Genomic DNA, 27790 nt, shown 5'->3' on the forward strand with positions numbered 1-27790 from the left:
TTCATATTGACACTAATAAATTTATTCTTACTCGAGACATCAGCATTCATGTGTTGTACTTTTACAATTGTGAAGTTACATGGCTAAATTACATGACGACAAACATTGAAGAAATAAGATATGATATTAACAATGCTTCATTAATTATGTTGGTTACGTCTCCTGATTCAATCTGCTTTTACTCATTGTACTACTCACCTCACATACTATACCCAAAAATATGGGCACTTACATTAAATAGTCATGTCAACTATGACTTTATAAACAGGAACTGAAATTAGAAGTGCATTTACTGATTTTTCATCCAACTTGCCAGAAAAATCATATGACCCATTTTGTTTCTAGATTTTCTAAATTGTTAATTCAGCATTCAAAAATCCTTCCATGAGGTCTACTTTAGGATAAACAAACTGATAAACAATATTTCACTCCTTCCCCCATCTTTTCCTCAATTGAGAAATGGCTACATAAAATAAACAATACATTAAAATATATTTTCCTTGCTTTCAAATTCTGAGGATTATAAACTCAAATTTTTCAAATGTATATTACTGGCAAAACAAAAAGCATACCATAATTATTTCAAATAGAAAACTTAAGTGATAATTCAGCTAATGATTTTACAACCAAAGACAATTATAATCATGAAATTAATAAAAAAAAAATCCTAAGTTCGGGTATACACAATTCATACGAACCATGCAAAAAGTGCAACAAACACAGTTCCCACTTAGGTCTGTTTCTCGCGCGAAGCATGGAATGTACATAGACAAACTCTGCATTCGACATGCACTACTATACCAAACTGCCGCCAACTGCTCCACTAAAATGGAAAAAGAATCACACGCAAATTTAAGTCAGTCATTTTCAACCACACTAGATACATTATATTTTTAATATATATATATATCTATATATACGTGTGTGTGCACGTGTCTATGTATCCAAGTCATGATAAATTCTAACATACCATCCAATTTTCAGAAGTGAATGGAAACCATTGACGTCCATTGTTCATGCTACGGATTCCACTTTTTTTTTCACTTAATCCTTCAATCTTTTGATAACACTAACATGTGCACTTGCACCCACGGTAGTTTCTTGGTGGAAGCAGTCTTGAGTCGCACTTGTACCAAGAACTAGTGAGAGCATAAATCCGGAATCTCTTCTACACCAACAAGAACGTGGCTGAAGAACCTTTGGTCCGCATTTTAAAAATCATGTATGCTCAATTAGTGTAACAAAGGGGGGAAATAAATAATAGTATTGGTCTGAACTGGATGATCGACAAAGCTCTCTTGTAAAAAAAAAAAAGCACTAAATTTACTTGGTATATTTTTCTTAAACAGTCTTCGATGAAGTTCTTTGCCTTTTGGAAGTCCAAACAATAAATTTTTACAAGCACTAACCATCTTCTTTCGGAGGAGTGAACCACCCTGCAAGAAAGAATATAAATATTTTAATTTATTTAATCATTGCCCTCAACAGAGATAAAACTCCTACAAAAAGCAGATAAACATATAAACCATAATGTATATTAGTGACAGATGGCCCTGGTTACCTGGATAGTACGTGGGTCGTTCAATATATAAGTTTCTGTATGCTGTAAAAAAATTTATTTTTAAGATACATTAGAAAACTATACATACATGTGTACGAGGATCCTTCCTCACTTTTCCACATAATCCCCATAGAGATTCAGGCATTTGTCCTACCGTTGCACCAATTTGTCCATACCCTTTGCAAGAAAATCAGGGCTCTGGCTGGCTACTGAGCACTATTCTCACATTACGCTTCACTTCTTCATCTGTTTCGAAACGGTAACCTTGCAATTCAGACTTTAACACCGGAAAAAGATGGAAATCACTCTGCGCTAAATCGGGGCTGTATGGAGGGTGGGGCAGCTGTTCCCACCCCAATTCTTCAATTTTGTGTTGTGTTTGCACTGCTGAGTGGGGGTGAGCGTTATCGTCAAGAAGAATGACACCAGCTGACAGGAGACCTGGTCGCTTATGTCGAATTGCGTTTTTCAGTTTATCCAATGTTTGACAATAACGGTCAGCATTAATTGTGCTTCCTCGCTCCAGAAAGACCATCAGCAGAACACCCTTAGCATCCATGCTTCTGAACTCCTTATGACGCGAGCCCACGTTTTCCGAACAAGCATTTACTTTTCGCCCTTGAACGCATGCGCCTTCACGTCTGATAACGAATCGATTGTTTTCCTTGTAGACAAAGGATGGTGCTTGTCAACCATGTGCTTCTTTTTAATGGCATTACTTTATACAATATTTTATAGCACAGGGAAACTTATATATTGAACGTCCCTAGTACGAAATGACAAGAAATCCAGATTTGAAAATTATCTCGTCCATTTTGAAAGAAACGCATAATCCTGATACAGTCAAATCCCTCTACATTTTCCCACATTTTAAGTAATTTAGCCAAACAACATGAAACTAACACTATCTGATATAACCCAATGATTCGACATTACATACACATGTGTCTGTCAAAAGCAAAAATGTATCCTAAATTACAAAACAATCAGGATTGGAAAAAAAAACCATACATCAAAGAAATCCAGAAAAACAATGGAAACTCAAAAATCTGTTTAACATTCAATAACCTCTCCCCCACCCCTTTTTTTGTTAGTTACTGGAAGATACAGTTCAAATTAAATTAGATCAAATACTAAGCTAAAATATAAGGAAGCCCTTTTGTATACTGGCTCTCACCACATCCAACCATACATTCTTTATTTCAATATCAATTTTTGATAAACATCCTCGCCATGACATGATGAAATGGTCCTCGATTTTTAGCTTTAATTTGGTGATGCAAATGAGACGTTTGTGAAATAATCAATGTGCTGTTTATAAATATATAATGAATAATAATGTATTTTCCAGCACAAGGGGTAAGACAGTTTCTTATATCTTATTTGGCACTGTTTGGGAATGATTTGTACATCAGTAAAAGGAGGCCACAGGCACGAAATATATCAACATACATTTCCAGGTATGATTATTTTGAAAAAGAATAGAAATAATTTCCTCCAAACTGGTTTAAAAGATAAATTCTCTTCTTACACACAAATAAACCAATAAGTAATTTTTACAAGAACTTGTATTTGGTGGGGGCTCTCAAAATTTTAGTTAAGTTACTCAGCAATAGAATTACCCCATCAAATTTCACTTTCACATACAATTATACTAAATTAGTATCACTAATTCTTTGCAATAAACAGTCATATTTTTTATATTAAAAAAAAGATGAATTGCATACGAGCTTAACAAATCAAACATTTTTTTAATTTAATTTCCTCAACTATTCTTTGACCCTACTGAGAGAAAGAAAAGTATGTATGTGTCCCACAGCACCTCTTGAACATGAAAGTTAACTAAAGAACACTCTTCCAAACAGTGGCAGCAATTGGGTTCCAAAACTGAAGGGGAGGAGGGGGCAAGGGCAGTTTACTTTCCCTTGGTACATATGGTTTAGCATAGTGCAGTGGCAATAACTCCACCCCCCCTTTCCTCCTAATTGCTGCCACAGATTCTAAATCAAGTGATGCAAGAAACAAAGCTTTATTTTCAATCATGATTTACCTTGTTGCAGACACATCTTACAATGAAAGTATGTTGATCACCAAACAATCACCTACTACACAATGATTAATTTTCAAACTACATTTTCAGAGGATGTATTTATTTGATAAAATACTTACCATTCTTTTCATGTATTTGGACTAAAGATTTGAAAGACTGCTGGGCTCGTGCTAGGCTGTATTGTCCCTGTGGAAGATGGAAACAATTATTAGAGAGCAAATTTTGTTTTCACACACACACAATCATGAACTAGATATAGTATTTGTATTAGAGATGGACTGATATGAAAATTTTACCAATACAAGTATAAAACGTAGTACTCACATTTGCATTTTTGTTATTTTACATCACTTTTCTGTCACATTGCTGACTAATTGCAACAATGAGGATGAGTGATGGATTAAATTAAATCAATGAAGGAACACTCACAAAGAACATCCATGCCCAGGCTAGGATTGAAACTTGCACATTGGCTATAAAACTTAATGATATGACAATTATAAATATTTCATGAAGAATCTGAATGGATCATCCATCCTTTTAATCACACATATGTAACTACGTGACTGCAATGGGGTTTGCCTACAAAAAAGAAACTACATAGTTATACATTACATGAATTGCATCAGGGTTGCTATGATTTTTTGATTATGAAATTCCTTTGCATTTCCAGATTCTCCAGTCCAAAAATGAAATTTCCAGACATGTTTATTATCATGATTTTTGCTTTTTAACCTTGCGTTTTTTAATTAAATATACAGGGCCATTACTTATTATGAATATTCACTATGAAAACTTTTCTTAAATCAAATTTCATTCTACATGCACGTAAAAATTCGAAGAATAATGTAAAATTACAATTGGCATCAAACATGTTGGGTGCTATAATCACTTGTATCTAGCCTTCAGGCTAAGGTAACAAAGGTACACTATTTCACCATAACACACCTAAACAATCTGAAACAACAGAAAAACGTTCACAAATTACATAATCTTCATAAACCATACACAATTTTTCACTTTCTAGCAGATTTGCGAAGATTCTTACATGCAACAAAAATTTCTCCAAATGCTATGCCTTTATAAACATAAACACATAAAAAAGCAGCATTTTCGCTTTCTGCACTATTCATGTACTTACTATTATGCAAAAACAACAGGTAACAGTCAGGTTAATGTTCATTACATAAAATTCTACAATCTTGCTAACAAAATTTCTTTCTTGTTACACCAAAATGTTACACCTCTTCTTCACCAACCTTTCTGATAATTCTGATCATATTTTCAACCTGCTTTAGTTATCAATCAGTATAGCTAGACTACAACTTTTACTATCATATTCTCTCCAGAAACCTAGTATAAATATGTGAAAATGAAATACATTACCTGTGAGGAGTCTATGTAGAACCAAAATTCAAAGGAACCATCATTTTGTACCAGACTAAGAAACATAAGGACGAGAGGAACAAATTTCTTAACTGAATCTCTTTCGGGAAGGGAATCACAAGAACAGAATCTGGACGTGGAAATGAACCACTTTTTCATTTTGCAACCTTTTCTCTTGCAGACTCCAAAATACATGTAAATTCCAGATGATATGCAAAATTCCCGGTTTTCCAGATGCATAGCAACCCTATATACTTTTATGTGCATGGAAATAATAAAAATGGGAATAATTTTGCACTAAATTACAGACTTGAGAAATCAAGGACCAGTAAAATAATTAGCAATTATACCAATACTGTTATGATAGATAATGTCACATCCCTAGTATGTATTACACTGTATAACATTCATGGAAATATTGAATGTATAATGGAGGGAAATGTAAAATCCAGGAATGTAAAATTGAGGCTTCACTGCATCTCCCTTGTTTATGAGAATGGTTTAAGATTTTCTTTAAATCTTCCCTTCAATCGTATGGGGTAGGGCCCCACATATTCTAGATCAGTTATTTTGGAGGTAATGTGATCAGCACCATGCTCTGGCTGCCTTTACCCCCATGGTTGCCCCAGATACCCATTGATTTGAGGCTGGGTGAGCCTAGAGCTGCTTTATGTGGGGACAGGGCTGGAAAAATTCAGACCTTACATCACATATCCTGGGTCTCCCACGTGGTAGTCAGATGCCCTACCGACTAGACCATTGCGGCTCTCCGATAAAGTACCGATATAAAATATACCGATAACAGATATTCTACCAATCCGATATAAAATTTCCAAATGTTCCTTGAAGACCTGAATGGTTCATTGACTTCCTTAATAAATGCGTGTTTCGAGGTGAAAACAGTGCAACAGAAGTTGCATATTTAGACATTTACTTTTTTAAAAAGTTTGGCATGGGGATTATCCATCAAATTATAACAAAGTGGTAGAATTTTGCACTACATTATAAGATATTTATAGTTATATTGCATAAGTAAAATAATCAGTAATTTTACAGATAAACCAATATGCCTATATCGGCCGATACGGATAGAGTACCAATTAATCTGTCCCATCCCTAATGAATCCAAGTTTCTTTGAATTGATGGTTATTTCACAAGTTATAAAATTTGTAGATTATATGTGCGTTTATTAGAAGACAACATTGATAAAATTAGGTGTTCTGACCAGTAATAGCTGCATAGTGGCTCATTTGAAAAGTGGTCAAGTGAAGAAGTGACGTCGTTCAGTAGTTAAAGTCAAAGAAGTGAGGTCGCTCAGTAGTTAAAGTAAATCTGCAGCACAGTTTGGTGTGATGTTAAGTCACGGCACAGCAAAATGGCATGCATTTGAAGCAGGGGCACTGTACGGCATATCGTGGTGGACTTCTTGGAAGTACAAAAGACGTGTCAAATGGGTATTGCTAGAAAGCCCACAGAATGTCATCATTGTTGAGCATCCTAGAGTGTTATGCAGCAGAGGAATCCAGTTCCCTCAATTAAATTGCAACAATGAATAATGTCCATTAGAAACCAAACAACCACAGAATGGAAGCCCACTTTTTCACAGAAAAAGAACTTCAAAGTAATTTTCTTTGACAGGATAGTCATATTTAGTCTTCTCGTATATTACTTATAGAATTCCCCACGCAGGAATGTACAGTTACTGATGACTGCTACTGCTGCAGACTTCATTGCTTTTTACAGGCCATCAGAAAGAAAATGCCACATTTCATATGCACAAACATTTCAATTGGTAAGGATCTCCACCCTTTCGGTCCTGCGATTTTCATCTATTCCCTGCAATGAAGGAAGATATGTCTGGATATTGGTTTGATAGTAATGAACATATCGCTGCTTGAAGGTGATTCCAAGAACCTGCCACCACTTTCAGTGTTTCACGAATAGACAAACTAATTTCATGTCATAACTGGTTAAATCAGCAAGGAGAATATTTTGACCAATAATTCCTTGCACTTTCTTTCCCACTAAATCATCATTTCCAGACTGCACGCATTTCCCTTAATTACATTATTCATGTCAGGTCTTTTAAACTTTTCTCTGATCAACCCTTGTATAATTTAATTAAGCATTGTAACTGACAGACTCAGGTTTTGGGAAAATATACATACAGTGAAACTTCTCCTATTAAACGCCTCTAAATAACAGCCAGTTTTTACTTCCCTAGCAAAAATACATAATAGTATTCGGAGAAGTTTACTTCTCAACAATGGACATGCATACTGACATTAAAAGTAAACCCCAGGGCCAATGTAAAATTCTCAATAACGAACAGCGTGAGGGGGGAAAATGCCTGTTGTTGCACAGTATTTGTGATGATTTGGTGGCAACCAGTGTTGCAATTCCTTGTTTTGAAAGTGCATCCAGCTTTTACCTTCTGAAGTTAGTGGCATGTGTTAGGATTACACAGAAATCGAAATGATTATCCTTAAATGAAAAAAATCAAAATCATCACAACCAATGTCCATGAGAAAGAAACTTGTTCAAGACATCTTCATACAATTTGTTGCTGGAAAAATGAAGATGAGTGACATTTTAAACAAGAAAAAGTTATCCACATAAGCATGCTGGTTAATACCCTTCTTTCAACATACCTGGATTAAAAATTGACAATTTAACTTTTGAATGGTATTTTGGTACTTGTAGAAAATATATGATTTTTTTCAACCACTTTATCTAATCAAAAAAATAGATCAATAAAATAAACACTTTGTACAATTGTACATTGAAAAGAAATACAGTGGAATCTCGATTTTACACTCCCGAATTGTAAATTTTCCCCACATTATACATTCAACTTTGATGGTCCCAACATAGAAAAATACTGCAAGATTTTCTTCGATTCTACCACATATTGGGCTTTTTGGATTCCATGCAATCCGGGGTGGTCCAGTCCCCGGGGATCAAGGTGGAAACCTAATGGTGCCACACGAAGCCTTGATCGTGACCCTGACGTGGTCATCTGACGAAGTGGACCCTGGGACACTGATAATCCTACCTGGCAACTTTATGTATATAGAGGTCCTTGTGATCAACAGACGAGGTGGAGCCTAGGCCACCAAGAATAATCCTCCAAGGGAACCATTTATATGACCTTACAGACTACACGCTACCCTGAAGACGGAGGCAGATTCAGCCTCCGAAACATAGGTAAATCCTTTTAAAAAATCACTGGTTAAAAGTCCAAAAACTAGAATGAATAATTCACCACTGATTAGCTACAAATAAGTACCACATATTAAGTTTCTTCAGCTTAGTCCCAGGAAAAACGTAAAATGGATGTATGTAAAATTTACATGTGTAATGCCGTATTTCTTCAAATCCAAGGTGCACCTTTTTTTGGGTTTTGGATGTTGAAAATGTAGGTGCACCTTGGATCTGAGTATACATTTATAAATAAACCATGGTATTAATGCAATAAAGAATGGAGTATTTGCCAATTTTAACAAGAAAGTTTTTTCTTGATGTTTTACTGAAATACAGGTAGTGATAAAAATCACTTTTATGAAATAATATTCCCTTTAAATTTGCTGTAAAGTGCACATTAAACAGCATTATATATAAGAGCATTTTATAACACAAAAATAATTTTTATAGCATACTAAGCCTTTTTCTGAAGAGCAGACATTCCTCAATAGCAGAAATTTTTACATTTCTCACTGGTGTCTATTATAGAGAAGTTTCACTGCATCTTGCCTCTCTCCCTTTCTATCTCTTTTCCTTGTACAGAAAGACCCTCTCCACCAACTTACACCCTTACTTTAACATCTTGAGGACTGGTGGCCCATAACGTAACAGCATGTAACCCATTATATCTGAGTTATTCAATGTTTCTTGAATGTGCTTTTTGTAAAAGTTTATTTTCTTTCAAGAAAAGGTCTGCAATGTTATTGAAATCTAGCTCTGGCATCAGATTAATGGATGTAAATTGCTTGAAACTTGGAGACAATCATGACAAAACACCACTCTTCAATGACATGACACTCCTGTCAACACATTTTGAAAAATCTTGAAATTTATTGGAACAGAGTTGCAAATTTTATGATTATTTCTTTCTTTTTTTGGAAATTGGGTATATCACACCTGGTTCCCTAATTGCCAGTAAACAAAAATAATGGTCTCATCTCATGCTATGAGCATGTAACTTTATTTTTGAGGGGAGATGGATGAAACTTGAATAGATTATTGTTGATGCTAGTTTTGATGAGACAAGACCATTATTTTCAGTCACTGAAAGATTGTAATTTCCAAAATTTCCCAATTTTTTTAATCTTTTACCAGAAAAGGCTTTTTTGGTTGTTGTTTTTTTTAAAAAAAAAGGTGGGGATGGGAGCAACATGTCTTCAAAGAGTGCTCTTTTGTGCAATTATCTGCAAATTTCATGCAATTTGTATCCATAGAAATTATGCTAAAACAGAATTTTCTCACAAAGATTGATACACTGCTTCTTTTAGGAGTATTATACATTTTTATTATCCCTACACCCAAGAAGTATTTAACTACTTTTAAAGCAACTTCCTATGATTGAAAGAACATTACAGTACCACATACTATTTTTTCTATTCACTTTGGTTTTTGTGGTGACCTGCGTTACTAAGAGAAGAGGCACAGAATACTGACCGTAGCGTCTCTACGATCAGTGTTGCCAGAAACAGTTGATAGATCACGAGAAGTACTTTCACCAGTGTTTACTGTAAGGTGGGTGGGTAATTGGTGGGTAATTTTGGGGAGGAGAGGAAAGGGTTACTGGTTGGCTAGGTTGAGTCCGGGGGGTATAGTGGCGTGCATGCCTGTTATGTAGGCCCTTTCCCAGCGCCTGCGGAAAGATGTGTCAGAGCGGGGGGGTAAAAGATGGATGATGGCAACACGGAAGCAGTTATTGAAGGTGGTGTTATGGCTGTTGGTGTGGATGGCAACAGTGAAATCGGAGTTTTGGGTGGAGGAACGGTGATTATTAATCCTTAGGTTCAAGGGGGTGGAGGTTTCGCCTATGTAGAAGTTGCCGCAGATTTGACAGATGAGGGTGTAAATTAGGTTGGATGAGTGGCAGGTGCCCTTAGGGTGAAGGGTGAACTCGCCTGCCGCTGTGGGGATCGGGAGGGTGGGGGAGGTGATGAGTATGGGGCAGTATCTGGGTTTGTTGCACCTGTGAGCTGGGAGGAGTGGTGTGGATGGGGTGGGAGTGTTCCGGACCAAGATGTTTTTGAGGTTGGGGGGGCGACGGAAGACGACCCTGGGTTTATCCCGAAAGATGTCCCTGGTATCAGGATCACTCTGCAGGATGGGGAGGAGGGAGTGGAGGGTATGTCTGATTTTCATAATATGGGGGTGGTATTGGGTGATCAGAGTTGGAGGGTTGGTTTTAGGTTGTTTGGTGCGGTTGTGGGAGTTGGCTCTGGTGATTTGTTTGTTGATGAGGGTGGAGGGATAGCCACGGTTGGTTAGGGCTTGGTGCAGGCGTAGGTTGTAGTTTTGGCGGGATGAGGGGGATGAGTTGAGGCGCTGGCCTCTGAGGGCAAGGGAGAATGGGATGGCTTTTTTGGTGCAAAATGTCAAATATATATATATATATATATACACACACACACACACACACACATATATATATATTGTACATCACGGCACATTTACAAGCACATGCCTGGAAAGTCAGGTCCTCAAATGGTTAACCTCCACCCCATGACAAGAAACGAACTTCCAATAAAATGACAATTACTTCATACAATAGGTGTAGGAGGACATACATTCAATTTACAGTAGACTCGCGATTAACTGAGTTCCGATTAACCGAGGCTCCGGATTAACTGAGGGAGTGGTTGGAAAACATCGTGCTTCATAACGCACCCCCTGTTTGTTTGTTTACTAGTAAGTTGGAGTCAAGTCACCATCCGCGCTGCACGTATTCGTTACATTGTCGGTATATCTGATTGTTACGGTGCTGTTTAAATCTGTGTAGGCCTATTCTAAGTGAGTACTGAAGTATGAGTGGCAAACGGAAAGGGTCTGTGGTTTCTCTGGAAACAAAATTCTATGCAATAAAAAGGTTGGATAAAGGTGAGTCTATTAAAAAGGTTGCTGCCGATTATGGAGTCGGGGAAGTGACTGTTGGAGATTGAGATGTAAGCGGAAGGACATTGAGGAAGTAGGTGAGTCAAAGTGTGAGCGGGGGCAGTGGTTTACTCTCCCTACAGCGTTGGCGTTACATCGCAGCGTCAAAGAGAGGAAAGAGGTTAGTCCAAAAAACTATGAAAGACTTTTTGAAAAAGTTATCTTCTCATTTATGTTGTACCAGTAATAAATAATTACCATACAGTTTTAAGTGTTGTTTCATCATTTACGACCTATTAGCACATTATCTCCGTATTATCAGAGTTTTTCTGTATCGGAGGTAGTCTCGGTCCCAATTAGCTCAGATAATTGTGAGTCTACTGTATTTATAACTTAAGTAAAGAAAATAAACAAACGATATATACTTTATGCACCTTGGCTGCTCCGAACTGAATCCGAGCTTTTCCTTTGACCAAGGTGGCAGCTATTTGCATGATAACAGCTTCCACGGTATACGCCGAACTCCAGCCCTGCTTGGTGAGTAACTCCATGCATATTGCTCCTCCCACCAACACGTAGCCTCCAGATATCATTGGATGAACAACACGCACAAAGGGTGGCTCAAACGGATAGGTTTCCTGAAACAAGAGAAATACATTTATTGTATTTTGAAAAGAAATTTAAGCTCAATGGGAGTTTTCATTAGGGATATGCATATTTTGCTTTGATGGATACACAACATTTTATAATTACGCACTTTGATGTTTAATTTAGGTAATTTCCAAGGGGTAGGATGTGTGTACCATCTATTTTTGCATTGTTTGGCATGAAATAAAGCAAAACTATGTACTTAATGTGACAAAAAATTTGTAGGTTATTTACAGACATACACTTTACTGAGTATGAATTATCCTGAGAGCTACGCAAAATCTCAAAACATTGTTCATTTCTGCAGCAAAATATTGGATGAAAACCAGATTTCTTTCATACACGTGATTCAAGTTTTATTCAGAGAATAATTGTAAAGTTTCATCATAACAACATGGACATGTAATTTTAAATACCGATATTTTGAAACTCAAAGTTCAGTATGTTTAGGGACTGAAATTTGACTTTTATTTTCCACAAATATGCATCTCTAGCAATGGGTAGTTACAGATTCTTTGAATCTGAATCTGGTAACAGTCTATCCTGTAATGTTTAATTTACTTTAGATGGCCTGTACTTTAATTTTTAGAGAACTGATTATAGCTGAAAAAGACACGTATATGAAAGTATTTTCACTTTACATATGAGCACTTGCTGTTGCAGATTAGTTTTTAAAAATATCTGAAAAATACAAATTAATGGCATGTACAGAAATCGTATGTACCGGTAATATTCCCGGACTTCTTTTAGGATTTTGAACATTTTAAAGAAATTCATTCACTTTTTAATTAGTAACGCAATTATGGAAATTAAGAACAGCAGTACAAGTAAGGCAACCTCACCTTGAAGAGCATGTTGAGAAGAATGCTGTCTTTTCCTTCCTTCTCTTTCAACAATAACAAGTCATTGTGCAACGGAGAGTCTGGGTCCACCATCATAAGGCGTATGTTCCATTCGTACAAGCTATCATTTACTAGCTCAATGCTGTACATCCCTACAACGAAAAATTGCATAACAACATAACAGTTCTTTCTTATTAAATCCTGTATTTAAAATACATGTACATTATATATCAAGACAAACTTATAGCCAAGTAAGACACAATGATATTTTATTACTAGGGCTTGGATTTTTATTTACAGAAATTAATGTTATGAAAAAACATAACATACTTCATCGAGCATATTAAGCATATTTTGTCTTTTTCAAGACATAAAGAATATTCTATTTCACTTAGCACTTTCTGAAGTAAATTGAATTTGCTCCTCTTTGCCAGTAGACAAAAGATTTTCTAGGTATGAGACTGCTGACTGACAACACGCTACCATATACATTTGACACTTTGCTCAATGTAGTCATTATACATTGCATCTTACATAGGGTTGTTCCATACAATTTTCACTAATTTTGAATTTGTCACGTCATCCCTTTTTAAATATTTTAATAATTTTACCACTTATTCCTATGTTCTTCAAGTGTTCAAAAATACACTCTGAAATTTTTTCCCATTTGTTTTTGGATCTGGTGGTCATTTTCAATTAATCGGTGCAGTTATTTTGGCATTTTCAGACATTTATGAAAAACACTGTAACGTCTGTTCTTTTTTCTATAAGCTTCCAAAAATTGAAAAGGTTTACACACCGTAACTCCAAATGGGGGACAGACGAAAAATCTGAACTCTGCACCACAGTGGCTCAACAATTAATATGGTGAAAGTGTTTTCCAAATAAAAATATATATTTAAGATTAAATTTAGCCAAAATTAGCCCCTTTACAATACTAAATACAACACACGCGAAATTGGGCAATGAAGAAATTGCATGTGTCTTTGATGTATGTTACCATATCCCTCCTTTTTCAAAGATGCCATCTTGAATTCAAGAGTACATTTCCACCAAAAGTTACTCTGCACAGGTTTCTTGTATGTATAGAACTGAGTCTTAACATTTATTATGGATAGTTTAGCCTCTCACTTACCCTTCTTGAAGCTATCAGATCTGTAAATGTCTCTCAGCTCCTTCATAAGTCTATCCGTTGCCTGCACAGACCCTGACACTGACCCTTTAAGATAATCCTGTCTTTGGTTTTGCCGCAACCGTTCTAGTGTTGCTAGATGCTCCGTGTCCATGTCTTCATTCTACAAGGTTATTGTATTATATTACAAAATAAGTATCCAACAAATAAAGATAAAGCATATTTCAGATAATAAATAAATACTCTGTAATGTGTGTCTTATTTTTATTGCAGCATGTATTCAGTAATTGTAATTCAATTAAGTAAATTAATCTCGTAAACTGAATCCTAAAATTAATAACCACATATAGTAATAACACAGATTACAAAGTAAAGCTACCCCCTGTGCATGAAGGCACATAAAGAGGTGTGAAGGTCATAGCAGAGGCGATGCGATCAGCGCCATGCTCCAACATGGTATTGTAAAATCGGTTGTAGTGGTAACTTCGATATTTCAAAGCTATACAGATCACAGTTTGATTGGTTGAATTTAAGACGTCTGGGTGTCTCAGCATTCTATTTTTGTCCCCCCCCCCCTCCATCATGAACAGAGACCAGGCCCTTCTCAGCAATCAAGACTTCAGGAAGATTACACAAACTGAAAACCAAAGTGTCTTGATTAACATTATTACGTGGAGATGAATTCCTTGACAAGAATAAAAGCAACAGCATTCCCCATATATATATCAGTGGATGGTTATTCTGCCCTGCGGGTCCAGGCACCAGTGTCTCATTACCTACACAAGAAGTCTGCAAGGTGTACATGCAAGTGAGGTTGATATTTGAGTTTCTTATGCTCCAACACAATTTGTATAATATGTGAGCATTATTAAATATAATTTTGGTAACAAATTGTCAAAAAGTGGTGCAACACCTTCCCCTCACGTAGCTTATACCATACACTTCAATGTCCACAGAAGACAACTTCCTAAAATCTGCTTTCAGAACTATATAGTTTAGTTATCAGGAAAATTTTAAAACTTTCAGCATTTACCTTGCTTTTTGATGGAACTTCCGCTTCATCCATTTCTAGATCCTCCTCTACCTCGTCGTCGTCATCGTCATCATCATCATCCACTTCACCATCTTCCTCCATTTTCTCTCCACGGTGGGGATCTACAACACCATGATGAAAGCCCGCCTCTAGACCCCAGGTCCCAGGGGAAGGCACAGCCAAAGTCAGTCTATCAATCTCTGGAGGCTCTGTTACTGAGTGCAGTCGGCAAAGTTCTCGTAATAAGATCCTAACTTGGTTTATTACCTAGCAATAGACAAAGTTCTGTAATATGTTTCAAGGGGATACCAAGAACAACAAAGTTTACATTAACTACTAAAGAATGCATAATATTGTACAATAGCTGATGAGAATCTCATGACTCAGGTGCAGAAAAATATTAAATGCCTACTTTTACTCAGGGAAAAGATGAAGGTGTGACAGATTACACACTTTGACAAATTGAAACATGTTCAAAATCTGTGTATTTTTATCACTGCGGAATGACTTACAAATATAAGACTAAAAAAATTCTAGAACTAAAAACCAAACATTACCATTATCAATTACCATTAATAATACTAAACCATATATTATTGGTATTATCTTATTCTCCATTAAAAAAAAAAAGCATAATACTCAACACTTCTAAGATAACACCATCCCTTTGCAAAGAAATTAATAAGGATGAATTTTTGATTACATGCCATAAAAAATCACATCATGAGTTGACAGTTACAGCTTCTCAAGGTTCATAGTATTAAGTTCAAAACTAGAAAGCATTAAAAAGGAAAAAAAAACAGATATATCCATAAATGAACCTTTGAAGAGAAGGCAATATTGGAAACAAAATTAAATTCACGCTGCACTACACATTAGCATGCAATTTAGTTGGAACTATCCAAAAACTTACATGATTATCTCTTCCAGATGTATTACTTAGAATTTGAACAGCATTTGTTATGCTGGTTTCTTCAGATTCTGCAAACCACACCGGAGGAGTAGAAGGATAAGTTTCCTGTTTAATAATAATAATACAATAATTATTAATCATAATAATGAATTCCAGACAATTTTGATACATGACAAATCTGAATATTGTACAAGGAACTATACAACATAAGCAAATTTTAGTATAATTACTATGACAATGATATTTTATTAATAATAAATCCCATAAAGATAATAGAAGTCGCATAATATCCGTATTCATTTTAGAGGGCCAAAAAATACATTTGATCATCACAGAACCTCTGTCAGCCAATCTCATTGCATCTCTCTTGTTATGTAACCTGCAGTTCTGAAAAGGAATGACAATTTATTACAATATAATCTTAAATATTAAAACCTGCATGTATTGTTTAATAATGAGCAGACCATTACAATTAACTATTGGAAATAGAACCTTTTCAAAGGTGTTCTAAAATAATTAAACTTCAACTCATTAATTCAGCCACTGTTCCATGTAGAATGAAGTATCCATCAGAACAATTACATTAGAAATAAAATCACATATACTCCATTTTATTATTCACAAATATATACGAGGGATATTTAGATTGAAGTGGCAACACTGCTGTGAATCGCATGTTGTTTGGCCGGGAGACAAATGACGAGCGTAATGTGTTCCTGGGCAGTGTAGTGATCGGATCGACATGTTTGTGCTCCCGTATTATGGTGTGTGTGGTCAGTGTATGGTGTTAAAGTGAGGTGCGTGTGTGACATAGTACATTAGATTAAAAACACCAGAGAGATCGCATCCTGCAACATATTTCCAGCTCTAAGCATCAAAAGAACAAGAATCTGAAAGGAAGTAAATCTCGGCAGCCTCTCTTATGCAATGCATTTGAGCAGTGTTCTTCCAAGAACCAAAATTTAAAGGAATTTAATGTTGACTTGTGTGCATCTTTTACACAGGCGGTAATTCCACTCAACAAGGTGAACCATCCGGCTTTGAAAAGTACACACGGTTGTCAGTGCCCGATGAAAGTACGTTATGGAAAAATCATATTGAACCTGTGTATGAAGAAACTGTTCGTAAAATTTAGGTCAAAGTGTCAGATTGCGATATAGGTGTCATTCTGGATGAGATGACAAACTCAATGCAACGATATTTTTTGAACATTTTGGTTTTTCCTCTGACAGGTGAGGAAGTTAACCCCATGCTACTAAACATGTATGAGTTGCAGAAAACCAATGCCAGTACAGTGATGCAGTCATTTATGGATTTCTGTCAAAAACTGTGGCCTGGTGGAATTCAGTTCGAAAAAGTTGTTGTTGTTGTAGTTACTGACCAGGCTCCCTACATGCTTTCGGCATTTAACCAATTGAAGCCGTTGTTCCCTAAGTTAAAGCAGGTAACCTGTTTGGCTCATGCCCTTAACAGGGTTTCTGAATCTATTAGGAACGAATACAACATTGCAAATGAGTTCATATCTGATCTGAAGAAAATACTCCTTAAGGCCCCAAGTCGCATTCTTGCCTACAGAGAAACTACCTGCCTGCCCCTGCCACATTTCCCCATCATTACTCGCTGGGGATCATGGATTGAGTGTGCTGCATTTCTGTGTGAAAATTTTGAAAAAATTAAGGAGTTTGTGCTTTCCCTGGATTCAACCGACGCAGGTGCAATTTCCAAGGCACAGCAACTTCTCCTCCCAGACAAGATAAATGATTTGCAAAAAGAACCATTTTGTGTACATCCCTACAAGTACCTGTCCACAGCCATCAAAAGCTTAGAAGAACAAGGCGTTGAAAAGGAAAAACAATGGGATATCTTTACTACTGTGAGGGGGCAGTTAGATGGTTTTGCCAGAGACAAAGTTAAGGCTAGTCTTGACAAGAATCCGGATGTTGTGGAATTTGCCACTTCCACAGAGTTGCCATTCCGACTGAATACTAAGTTTGCCCCACTTGTTTCTGTGGATGTAGAGAGAAGCTTCAGCATATATAAAGATATTTTATCTCCAAAAAGACAAACTCACTTTTAAAAATTTAGAAATGCTTAATGTTGTAAGGTACAACAGCTTTGTGTTTTTCCCCGACTCTGGTGAATAACTGTAACACAACGTATGTGTGTGATGTGTACACAGCTTCGAGTGAATAGCTTAGACTAATAAAATAGGAGGGAAAGTTTTAATAAGTAGTATAATTATCAGCACCTTTTTTAGCTCCAATCAGCACCTTTTTTGCCCTTATTTTAACACCTTTTCCCTTCATTTCTCCCAACGAAATTTTCCCCTAAAAATCCTAACTCTGGTGATATCTGACAAAAATTGCATGCATCAATGGGATCTAAATATTCGTACAACAAAATCTCCTTCCATGACAAGCCCCAATTCGTTTCCATGTTCATTCATACTGTCAGAGACACAATGCCATACTATGGTGTCAGAGTGTGTGCCCACACACCCCCTCTTCTTTTCTTTCTAGTTCACAACTCTGCACCCTTTTAGCTCCCATACAGACAAGCAAAAATGATAAGTCAATACATTTTACATGTGATATTTAGAGCTTCATCAAATGTGTCTGCACTTCTGAAATTTCTTCTCCCACACCTTCCCCCTTCCATCATTTGCTTCTGGCACCTTGGTTGTGTCCAATATGCATAATAGGGACCTAAAAAATGACACAAAGGGGTGACAAGATTTCCTGTTAAAGTGCAGTGCTTCATTATGATCTACTTACAGGCAAATTCATTGCATCGCACAAACAGTTCAACAAAGAAATATTTGCCAATCAAGGCAAAATTTCCTGACATTTCCCTGACTTTCCCTGGTTTTCCAGGTCCATCGCCACCTTGATAAAATGTTATCCTCTATTTCCATTATTGCCATTTAAATTACTCAATTTATCTAATGGTACACAAATTTGTAAACGGTTATATAAATACATTGTCATATGACCATAAGATACAAAAATTCTTTGGTTGTTCAATACCCAAAGGAAACAAAATCACACAAAAAAATTCTGCACAATGTCAAAATGAGGGAAAACCCTCGATGATTGGAGCAATAGTAAGTGAAAATAAGTGCTTCATTATCACTTTTATCATACTCCAAACCTGATAATTCACTTCGCTTCCAACTTGCTGCCGAGAATGAGAGTGTTGCTCTAGGCTGCAGGTCCCCGGGACCATGTTCTGTTATGGGTTAATATTGGACCATACTAGAGATTATGTGGTCAGTATCACACTGCAGTTGCATTACCCTCAAAGGAAAATTATCGAAAAAATGTCAACCTCAAATTACTAAAAAACTTTGTATCTGGGTCTCCTGCATGGTAGTCCATACCAGTTGGACCTTAAATATGCATCTTTACTATGTGCATGCAGCCAATTCATAGCAAGTATGGTTCCTTCATTTAGTTATTGTGCCATTCAAATGTGCCTATGTTGGGGTTGGAACCACACTGCTTGCTGGGAAAATTGGATGTGCACATCTCCTCAACGCAAATACATGGTAGCATTTCAGGTCAAGGTTTCGTCAAATTTCTCATCGGTAAGCACACTGCAGAAGCACTAGAGCTAACTCTCATTAACTAAGTGTTATCGAGGATGGATCCATGTCATCAGAACATGACATCTGTCTGTCTGCCATGAATGTCAGCATTTGCTTTCATATGTATCAATGTATAATGTTCAAGATAGATTAATATTCACTTCTGATTAGTTTTAAGTCGATAAGCGATAAACTGATAAGCATTGAATGTTATTAGTGTTGCTAAAATTCTGCAACATAAGTACACTTTAGAACAAATAATTTTATGTACGATTCTTATGTGAAAACAAGCCCATTCAGAAGCATGAGGAAGTGATTTTTAAATTAACTTTCTCAAAAGATGTGTGCCATTACAAGGAAAACATTTCCAACATCTTCTGTAACAAATATACATAATTACTTGTAACTGTGACATATCTTAATTAAATTAAATCAATGTGCTTGAGTTGAGGGATTACATGCATCCAATTTCCTGACCAAGCAAGCTGCTAATAACGGTTTACTGTCTCTTACTGCTGAAATCAGAAACTGCTAACTACAGCAGCACATTAAATATTTCTACAATTAGTTCACTTCATTTAAATTTTCTCTGAAAGTTTTTAGCAGTCCACCACATTGTTATCAGTTTCTTGAGATGAGTGGGTATATTTATCTAGTTACATATTTAGGAACCTTGTAAGCAATGGCTCTCAGATATTAATTATTTGATGATCATGATAATAAGGTAAATGTCTGTTATATCGGAGACACATTTCTTCATTTTTACAGACGAAACAACTTACGGAAATGAGTTTCTGTATCATTTTGAAAGTTTGTGGAGGTATTTTCTCACCGTAGAATGCTGCAACAACAAGAAATAAGCACTTTTGATATAATAAACTTGCATTTTGTTCAAAGTGACAACATTATGCTGTTGTTTCCATTATGTACCAGCAGATGGCGCGAGCGTCTAAAGTCACGTGGTCTCGCCTGTATTTCCAAACGTGCCATTTTTTACGAGATTTTTTTTAGCTATGCTTACCTAACCTAACCGGAAATGGTCCGTGGGGCTATTGTGAATGGTTTTTGGGGCCATCCGTCAATGGTTTGTGATGACTTTGGGCTCGGAAGTTGAAGACCTATAAATTGCCAAAAAAAGGCCTATAAAAAGACCTAAAAATGTCAAAAAAAAGGACCTAAAAATGAAAAAAAATATGTATAAATGTGATCAAAATTAATTAATAACTTCAGTTTTAATTACATATTTAATGAATAAAAAAAATACAAAATTCTGGTGTATGGAAAACACAGTGCGAGAAAACTGAAAGCTTCAAAACAAGAGAAAGTAGTCACAGCGTGATCTTCCAGACAAGTTACGGTTAAAGGACCTTCTACCGTATCTGCTTCAGTGATTTTCTCTCGTTTCAGGGATGGTTCAAATATATTTATTTATTTATTTACTACAGAAAAGATGTTTAAGAGGTGATGAACTGATGATGGTTCGAATTGAGAATGGGCAGTAAAAACATAGTCGAAAGAAGGTGAAGTTGCAAAAAAAAATGGTAAAGATCTAAATAAGAACCAATAAGTCCAAAAATGACGAAAAAGGCAAAAAAGGACAAATAAAACCCACCTTTTTCTGGCCTACAATGACCCAAAATGAACATATATTATGTTGGGCCTCGTCTTCGGACACTAGGAAAAAAAAGGATTTTTCCTCAACTTCCAAGCCCTAGTGATGACATAATGAAAACTAAAGTAGGTATTTTTTGGTTAAGAAGGTAGAAACACTGCATATCCACTCCAAATCAACAAAACACAAGCACGATGTGCGATGATCCACAGCTGTGCGTGCCATATTGTATATTCCGCAACGGCAGAAAGAAACCAAAAGAATTACTCGTAATGTGAAAAATCGATGTTATTATCATGTAAAAAGCATAATGGCACCGTCAACTATGTTCCGCAATACAAAATTGGTAAGTACGAACCATCCGAAACACAAAATATCTGACTTTAATGTGTCTCCGATATAACAGACATTTACCAATAATAATAGTACTGGAGTCTAGTGCTCTGGTTCATGGTTCGAAAATGCAATACCAATTTTTTCTTTGGCGCTGTGGCAAGTAAGAGTCCTTATACTCAAAGTTTTCAGTTTTGATACCTAATTACTGTACAATACATTATGCATTCCATACCATATGCATGTTAAGAGTCCAATTCCTATTGTTACCCAAGAACATTATGCATGTGCAAAACTGCTCCAGAAGCAACAGTAATTTGAGCATGATGCTGATCAGCCCATTTTCATCTACACATGAGATCAGGGTTGGCATTTTGCCTGTTTTTTCTTTCTTCTTCCAAAAAGGCCAAGCCAATTGGGTTTTATTGGGATTTTTGAGGTTATGTTTAAAAATTGTACATATTTTAAAAATGAAATACATTTTTTTCCTGGTAGTAAGGTATCTAAACATTCAATTTGTATCATTTTAGTTGATTCGATCAAAAAATATTTCTGTTAACATAGTTATGAATTGATAATGAAGGTTTCACACTTCTCAAATGATTAAACTAAATTAACTAAAATATTTGACCAACAGTTCGATTCTACTCTTCTTAGATGGTGTCATAGTTAATGTTGTTGCTTTGTGATCTGTTTCCAGAGTGGCATTCCCTGAGGAGGCACATATTTCGATGTATCCAACAACCAGACTACAGAGGGGTTACAAAATATGTTATAACCAGTGTTCTTTTTCTGGCAGTACGCAATGGCACTTCATGTTGGCACCTTATTATAGGTGAGAACAAAACTAATAACACATTATTTTAACAACAGAATTGTATATTCTGTACTTTTATTTATGAAACAAATTATTTTGTGAATGAAGTGTTGTGCCTAGGTTGTAATGAATTATGCTACAACTACTAAAACACTTTTTGTCTCATTTCTTTAATTTGCTTATAAGCTGCCATACGCCATTAAATAACCCCAAAATACTATGCAACACAAGGTAGACGAGTTTTAAATCTGCTTCAACACAGTTTATCATAGTTGTGTTTTCCCATTATTTTTTATCTTTCAAGCATAAGTATCTCCTCCCTGTATTAAACATGCCAAATTAGAAGTCTGCCATATTTAATTATCTTGGCTGATTTCATCCAAATGTAATACCGTATCCGCCCTCCAAAATATCTCGCTGCTATGAGAACGGCAGTTCCCATGGTCAAAATGTTAGTGACCCCCAATTTGGTCCCAAAACATGCACTATATTTCAAAACATTTATTGTCAAACTATAGCTTAAGTTGAAGAAGTTTTCTCGGGATATCAGCCAGGTGATTTCCGGATAGGCTTCAGAGCTAACGTCACTCTCATCTTCAGGGATTGGAATGCTGAGAATATTTACGGTATTATTATATGTATTTGATGTGGGTGGGGTAAGGTGCAGGTGGCAGGCCAATCAGGTACCGTCTCTACAACGTCCGTGCTCCCAGTCAACTATCCTTAGCCAGGTTGGGACCAGTTCTAGTTCCGTGACCCTGATGAGCTTAAGTATTGCTCTAAAATTTAAGTCTCTCTTTTCTTAATCTCCAAAAATGTAGTTTAGGCTGAAATTTGAAAGTGTCATCAGAATCTGTAACTACCTGGCATGAAAAATCCATTTTCACGTGCCAGCTTGAAATGCAAATGCAAAACAAAATCATCCCCAGGGTGTATCTAGTTGCTATATGAATTTCAGCTAAAAACCTCTCAATTTGCTGCAATTATCATGGTCTTAAATTGGTGACTTACCCCTACCCTTCCTAAACCGCTCAATATATCTCTCATTAGAGAGAGTTTTTATTCAAAAATTAAAGTTCAAGGTTTTTATTTAAAAATTAAAGTTCAAGCGATGCCCTAGCATTGGGTTTCTTAATCTAACCTAGTCAAATACGAGCATAATTTAAAGCTCTCGCAATACATGTTAAATTGGTCTGACGTCCACTATCTTCAAACATGATGACCTCCTAAAATATAAACATAATTTTAAAAGTTTTACTGCAAAATCGCAGAAAGATTAAATTTCTAAAAAATGACTGGGATTAGTTCCTTATACCCTAAATATGTATTCTAACGGTTTTGAAAGAAAAAATGATATGCACGGTAAAAAGCCTGCAAACATGGGGAAAATCAGTATTTCATCCACCATCTTGAAACACATTGTACAATTTCTCTCACATGTAACACCATTGCATTCTATCAAGTTTTCTAGCTGCAGAAATAATTTTACCTAAATGATTCTAAATTTACAGCAGTTATCATGGCCACTAAATAGAGGACTTATCCCTCATTGCCCATCCACCACAACTCACGCTCCTCCTAAATCACGCATGGTATTTCGATTTAATTGTCAAATTATAGTGCAAGTAATGTCATAATGCTCCTGTAAGTTTTGCACACAAAGCTCAAAACTGTAGTCTACACAAAGGTTTCAAATTGTAAAAAATGATCAAAATATGAAAGTATACACATACACTGCATTTACTTGAATACCCAAACCCCTTCAAAAAAGAAAAAAAAAACTGAAATTGTGGTGGATTATGAGTGTACCTACGACTTACACGGGTATAGAGCTCTTATCCAGACATAAATAACACTTCCTGCATAGGCAAGCAACCAATTTCGATGAAAAATAAATAAATCATATAAAGAATGTTCAGATTTAATTATGCCACGATTAACTTTATTCAACTTTCACGACATTTCAATAAAATGGACTCAATTCTCCCTTGAAATGTTTTATACATGAAAACATTTATTGTACCGATTTTCACAGATAAAACTATGATGTGCCACTATGGTTTCCCAATATAAGGAAGTGACTAATAACTGAGTGCTACCACATTTCAAAATTATAAGCTTTGTTCAACTACACTGCATCAATCAATTCAAATATTTTATCTAAAAATTTCGGATACTTTTCTGTTTTTGTTTCTTGGATGTAGGTATGTCTTATGCTATCTCTTAAAAGTCCATTTCTAGCATGATTTGAGAAAAATAGCCTGAAAAACCCACTGTGACTTGAACTACAATAATTATTTTGTGTATTATAAGCTCTGCTAAGCCTTTTCTTTACAAGTTTTCTCAAACTGTTGACAATCGTAGAACCTCACAAGTCAGATGCATCTCGCGAGACAACTACGGCAGAGGACTCATATGCTCAATATTGTAATATTTTATTGTATATTGTAATTATTTATGTTATTTTATGTACCTTTTAAGTACTTCCCAAATATCTAAGCATTTGCAAATTTCTTTTCTGTGATATTTCTGGTTATTGACCATTAATTATGTCACTATTCCAATGGCTGGTAAGACGTTCCCTATATGCTATTCTTACTTAGTTAAAAACTGTAAATTCTTACTTATTGGGAACAACTTCTTTTATGTAATTCGTAATTCCATCACTTATCAGGATATATATAATTTGGACATTTTACTTATAATTAGTTATTAATTCATATAATTGAGTTTCGAATTGGTTGACGGTGTATTTAACTTAAGTGAATTCTTGACTGTTACAAGAATTTAATTTTGTAAAATCTATTGGCCAAATTGAATTTGGCTGGAATCACTGATGTAATGGAACCATTTAATCTGTATTCATTCTTAATTGACTTTTTTACACTTTCTAATTATTACAAGATCTGAATTTTGTAAAATCTGTTGGCCTATTTGATTTTAGCCAGAATTAATGATGTAATGGAGCTATACTTAAATTGCAAGCCAGACTGTCACTGGGAGATGCAGCGATGACCAAGGAAAATAATAAAAATGTCACATTTTAAATATTTTAGAGAAGAAGTAAAAAAATGTCAGAATATTCGCATATTTGTGTGAAATAAGCCAAGTGACATGAAACAGCTCTAAATACGCAAGAGATTCGCTAAAGTTTAGCACAGCGAAATGACGGTCCAGTACTACCCCTTGTGCTGAACCCTTCTGCCAAGTTTTCTATTGAATGCAATGGTGTTACACAGCTCAGATCATAGCAGAATGGTGCGAATTCCTCTGGTCTCTGCCGGTGCCGAGACCGTCGAATGCTTCCGAAAAGGCAGACCCTACGGCAAGGTCTAACTTCCCCCCACTCTTGTGCAGTGGTGTGCTCAAGGAGGGGTTGGTGAGGCCCTGCAGACACTATTTTGTTTAAAAAGAAAAAAAAGGAACGTGAAAGGCAGGAAAAGATGGCAAAATGAGGAATGACTACTAAAAAAGTACACGTAACAACCCAACCCCCACCTCCCTTTCGAAAATCCTGGGCACACCACTTCGAATGTCTGCTAGTTCCACTTGTTAAGAGGCAAAGCACATATTGAACGTTATGAAATCTGCTTTTCATTATCAAAACAATAACTGGCGGTGGACTATAAAGGTTCTTATCTTTCAACGTGACAATTGAGGTGTTTGCATTTCAGTTTCGACACTGAGAGAAAGAAAAAATGAGAACTGTTGCTTTTTGGTAGTGCTCATTTTAAGTAGTGCGGTCTCGAAAGTATTTTCTTCAAAGTTTATCATTTATAGTGTTATTAGCAGTATTATTAAAGTTATTGATAAAAATCTGATATTCCCCGGACACCTATAACTTCTTCGTTTTGTCAATTTTGGGGTAAATGTTTACTATCCTTCGGACACCTATAACTTCTGAGTTTCGTCAATTTTTTACATTTGTACTTACCTATCTCCTTCGCGGATCATTTTTTAACATGTATTCACGTTTTTTGATCAATTTTTTTTTAAGTGTTTTTGTAACTGAAGAACGTACGTTTCCGCAAATGGTTTGTGGGGCTATGTGTCAATGGTTCGTGGGGCTATGCGAGAATGGTGTGTGGGGCTACGCATATTCTTTTCGAAACTAATTTTTAACTATTGTAACCTATACATGACCCTACCTAACCTAACCTTACCAGAAATGGTTCATGGGGCTGTGTGTCAATGGTTGAATTTCCGCTATGAAACATTCCCACATCGCACAAAACACCTTCCAGATGTTAGACAATGCTAGAGGAACTTATTACCGTAAGTAGTTTCTTCTGTAAAAATGAAGAAATCTGTCCGGGGAATATCAGATTAGTACCAGATTATGATCTAACTAGATAATGGGTTTCCACATTATGAAAATTGAAAGTGAAGCACAGCATAGAAGCACAACAACATAAAAGAGAGTTCCCCTCCCCCAAATGAGTTCACAATAACATTCTCACTCTAAACTCTCCTTACTGTTTTCCTTCTGCATCATTAGTGATACAATGTCAATCTATCGATATTGATGTAATAGTGCACTAATTAATTCCTAAACTTGTTTATTTACCTATACCACATATTCATACTAATTCATCGAAAGTGACAATACAGTTTTAGTCAGGACGAGAAGAAAATATTTATAAATACGACTATTAAATATATATTTTTAAATAAAATATTGTGTTCACTGACAATTTAATGTTAGGGTGTGAAATCGATTTCAGACGCATTTGCCTGCATTAAGAATTTGTCGGGTAAATCCATCTTCCATTATGCCATTTGAGGCATAGGAAAACCAACAGCTGTGGCAGTTTTGTTGCGAGAATATGCTGAGAACCGTAACATAGCATGACAAGTACAATGACGAAATCTCAGAAAAATAAATAAAGGGATTTCCTTCTGCCATTACGAACTCCATAATTGTATTTCTCCGACCCCATATTTAACACTGCACCTGACATAAATTTTAGAACAGTACCTGAAATCAGTGTACAATAATTTGGGCACTTACAGTGATATTTGCGTGTATTTCGTACTTCTTTCCATTTTTGCCTATGAATCGGCAATTCAGTTCATCTACACTAGCTGACACTATCTGAAATCGTTCATGATTTTTTGGGAAAACGGCTTCTAAAGTCCTGATTTCTTGTTTTAATGTGTTCAGACAAGCCATTTGTGGCTTAACCACACATACGGATACTTGAAGTACAAAATCCGAAATGCACAATATAATTTACACTTCCTACTGTTTGTCGTCTTGGAAGATGGCGACTACAACTGCTCGGCATACTTCGTTCATTTCCGTAAAGTATGTCAGTACGAGGAGTACGAAGCAAGGTGCGAAGTGACATTCAATATTCTCAACATTGGCCTCGAACCAAAGGACAAGTGATTTCGCAAAAATAAAGAATAACGGTTCTCCAAGAAAGTGTAGACAAAACTGGAGAACTTGTTTACTCGAGGTTATGAGCGGCTATGAGTTTGCAACACGCTCAACACATTCGCTCCCTTTCAGATGCTCCCCAGGCAGTACTAGAGTTCATATCAGATGGCAACTACGTGCTACGTACCTTTGCTACGTACGTACAATGAAAACATATATGTAGCAACATCTGGTACGAATAAAGCAATACAATAATTTACACTATACATGTGCAGGATTCAGAGATGGAAATAAACATAAAAGTGGAAACAAATTACGCTTTAAACTGAATTTGGTGATTTTTCGTAATGTACAGAAAATGTACAGTCGTCCAGAGAAGTGTTTGCAA

General features: G+C 36.0%; 1 protein-coding gene across 2 annotated transcripts; it reads right to left on the minus strand.

The window, feature by feature from the left end:
• LOC145984973 (ubiquitin-conjugating enzyme E2 Q2) lies at positions 1–27541 on the minus strand. Of its 2 annotated transcripts, none has more exons than XM_083118427.1 (8): positions 27031–27541; positions 15672–15776; positions 14759–15025; positions 13729–13888; positions 12594–12745; positions 11538–11741; positions 3731–3797; positions 1–1436 (listed from the first exon to the last, which is right to left on the minus strand). In XM_083118427.1, exons 1-8 carry the CDS (start codon positions 27190–27192, stop codon positions 1405–1407), a joined length of 1149 nt encoding a protein of 382 aa, XP_082974553.1. In that variant the 5' UTR covers positions 27193–27541; the 3' UTR covers positions 1–1404. The 2 variants fall into 2 exon arrangements, with proteins under 2 accessions (XP_082974553.1, XP_082974552.1); XM_083118426.1 differs by having other exon boundaries at positions 11529–11741.
• Positions 27542–27790: the final 249 nt, after the last annotated feature.

The sequence above is a fragment of the Lepisma saccharinum genome, chromosome 3, assembly GCF_977018435.1.
Source record: "Lepisma saccharinum chromosome 3, izLepSacc3.1, whole genome shotgun sequence".
Lineage (NCBI taxonomy): Eukaryota > Metazoa > Arthropoda > Insecta > Zygentoma > Lepismatidae > Lepisma > Lepisma saccharinum.

Excerpts from the sequence above, each read along its gene's own strand:
- LOC145984973 (XM_083118426.1), bottom strand. The coding sequence starts at position 27,192 with ATGGCTTGTCTGAACACATTAAAACAAGAAATCAGGACTTTAGAAGCC. Across the intron at positions 15,777-27,030 it reads AAATACACGCAAATATCACT|GAAACTTATCCTTCTACTCC; the intron begins GTAAGTGCCCAA and ends ATTATTAAACAG. Across the intron at positions 15,026-15,671 it reads CATCTGGAAGAGATAATCAT|GTAATAAACCAAGTTAGGAT; the intron begins GTAAGTTTTTGG and ends GTCTATTGCTAG.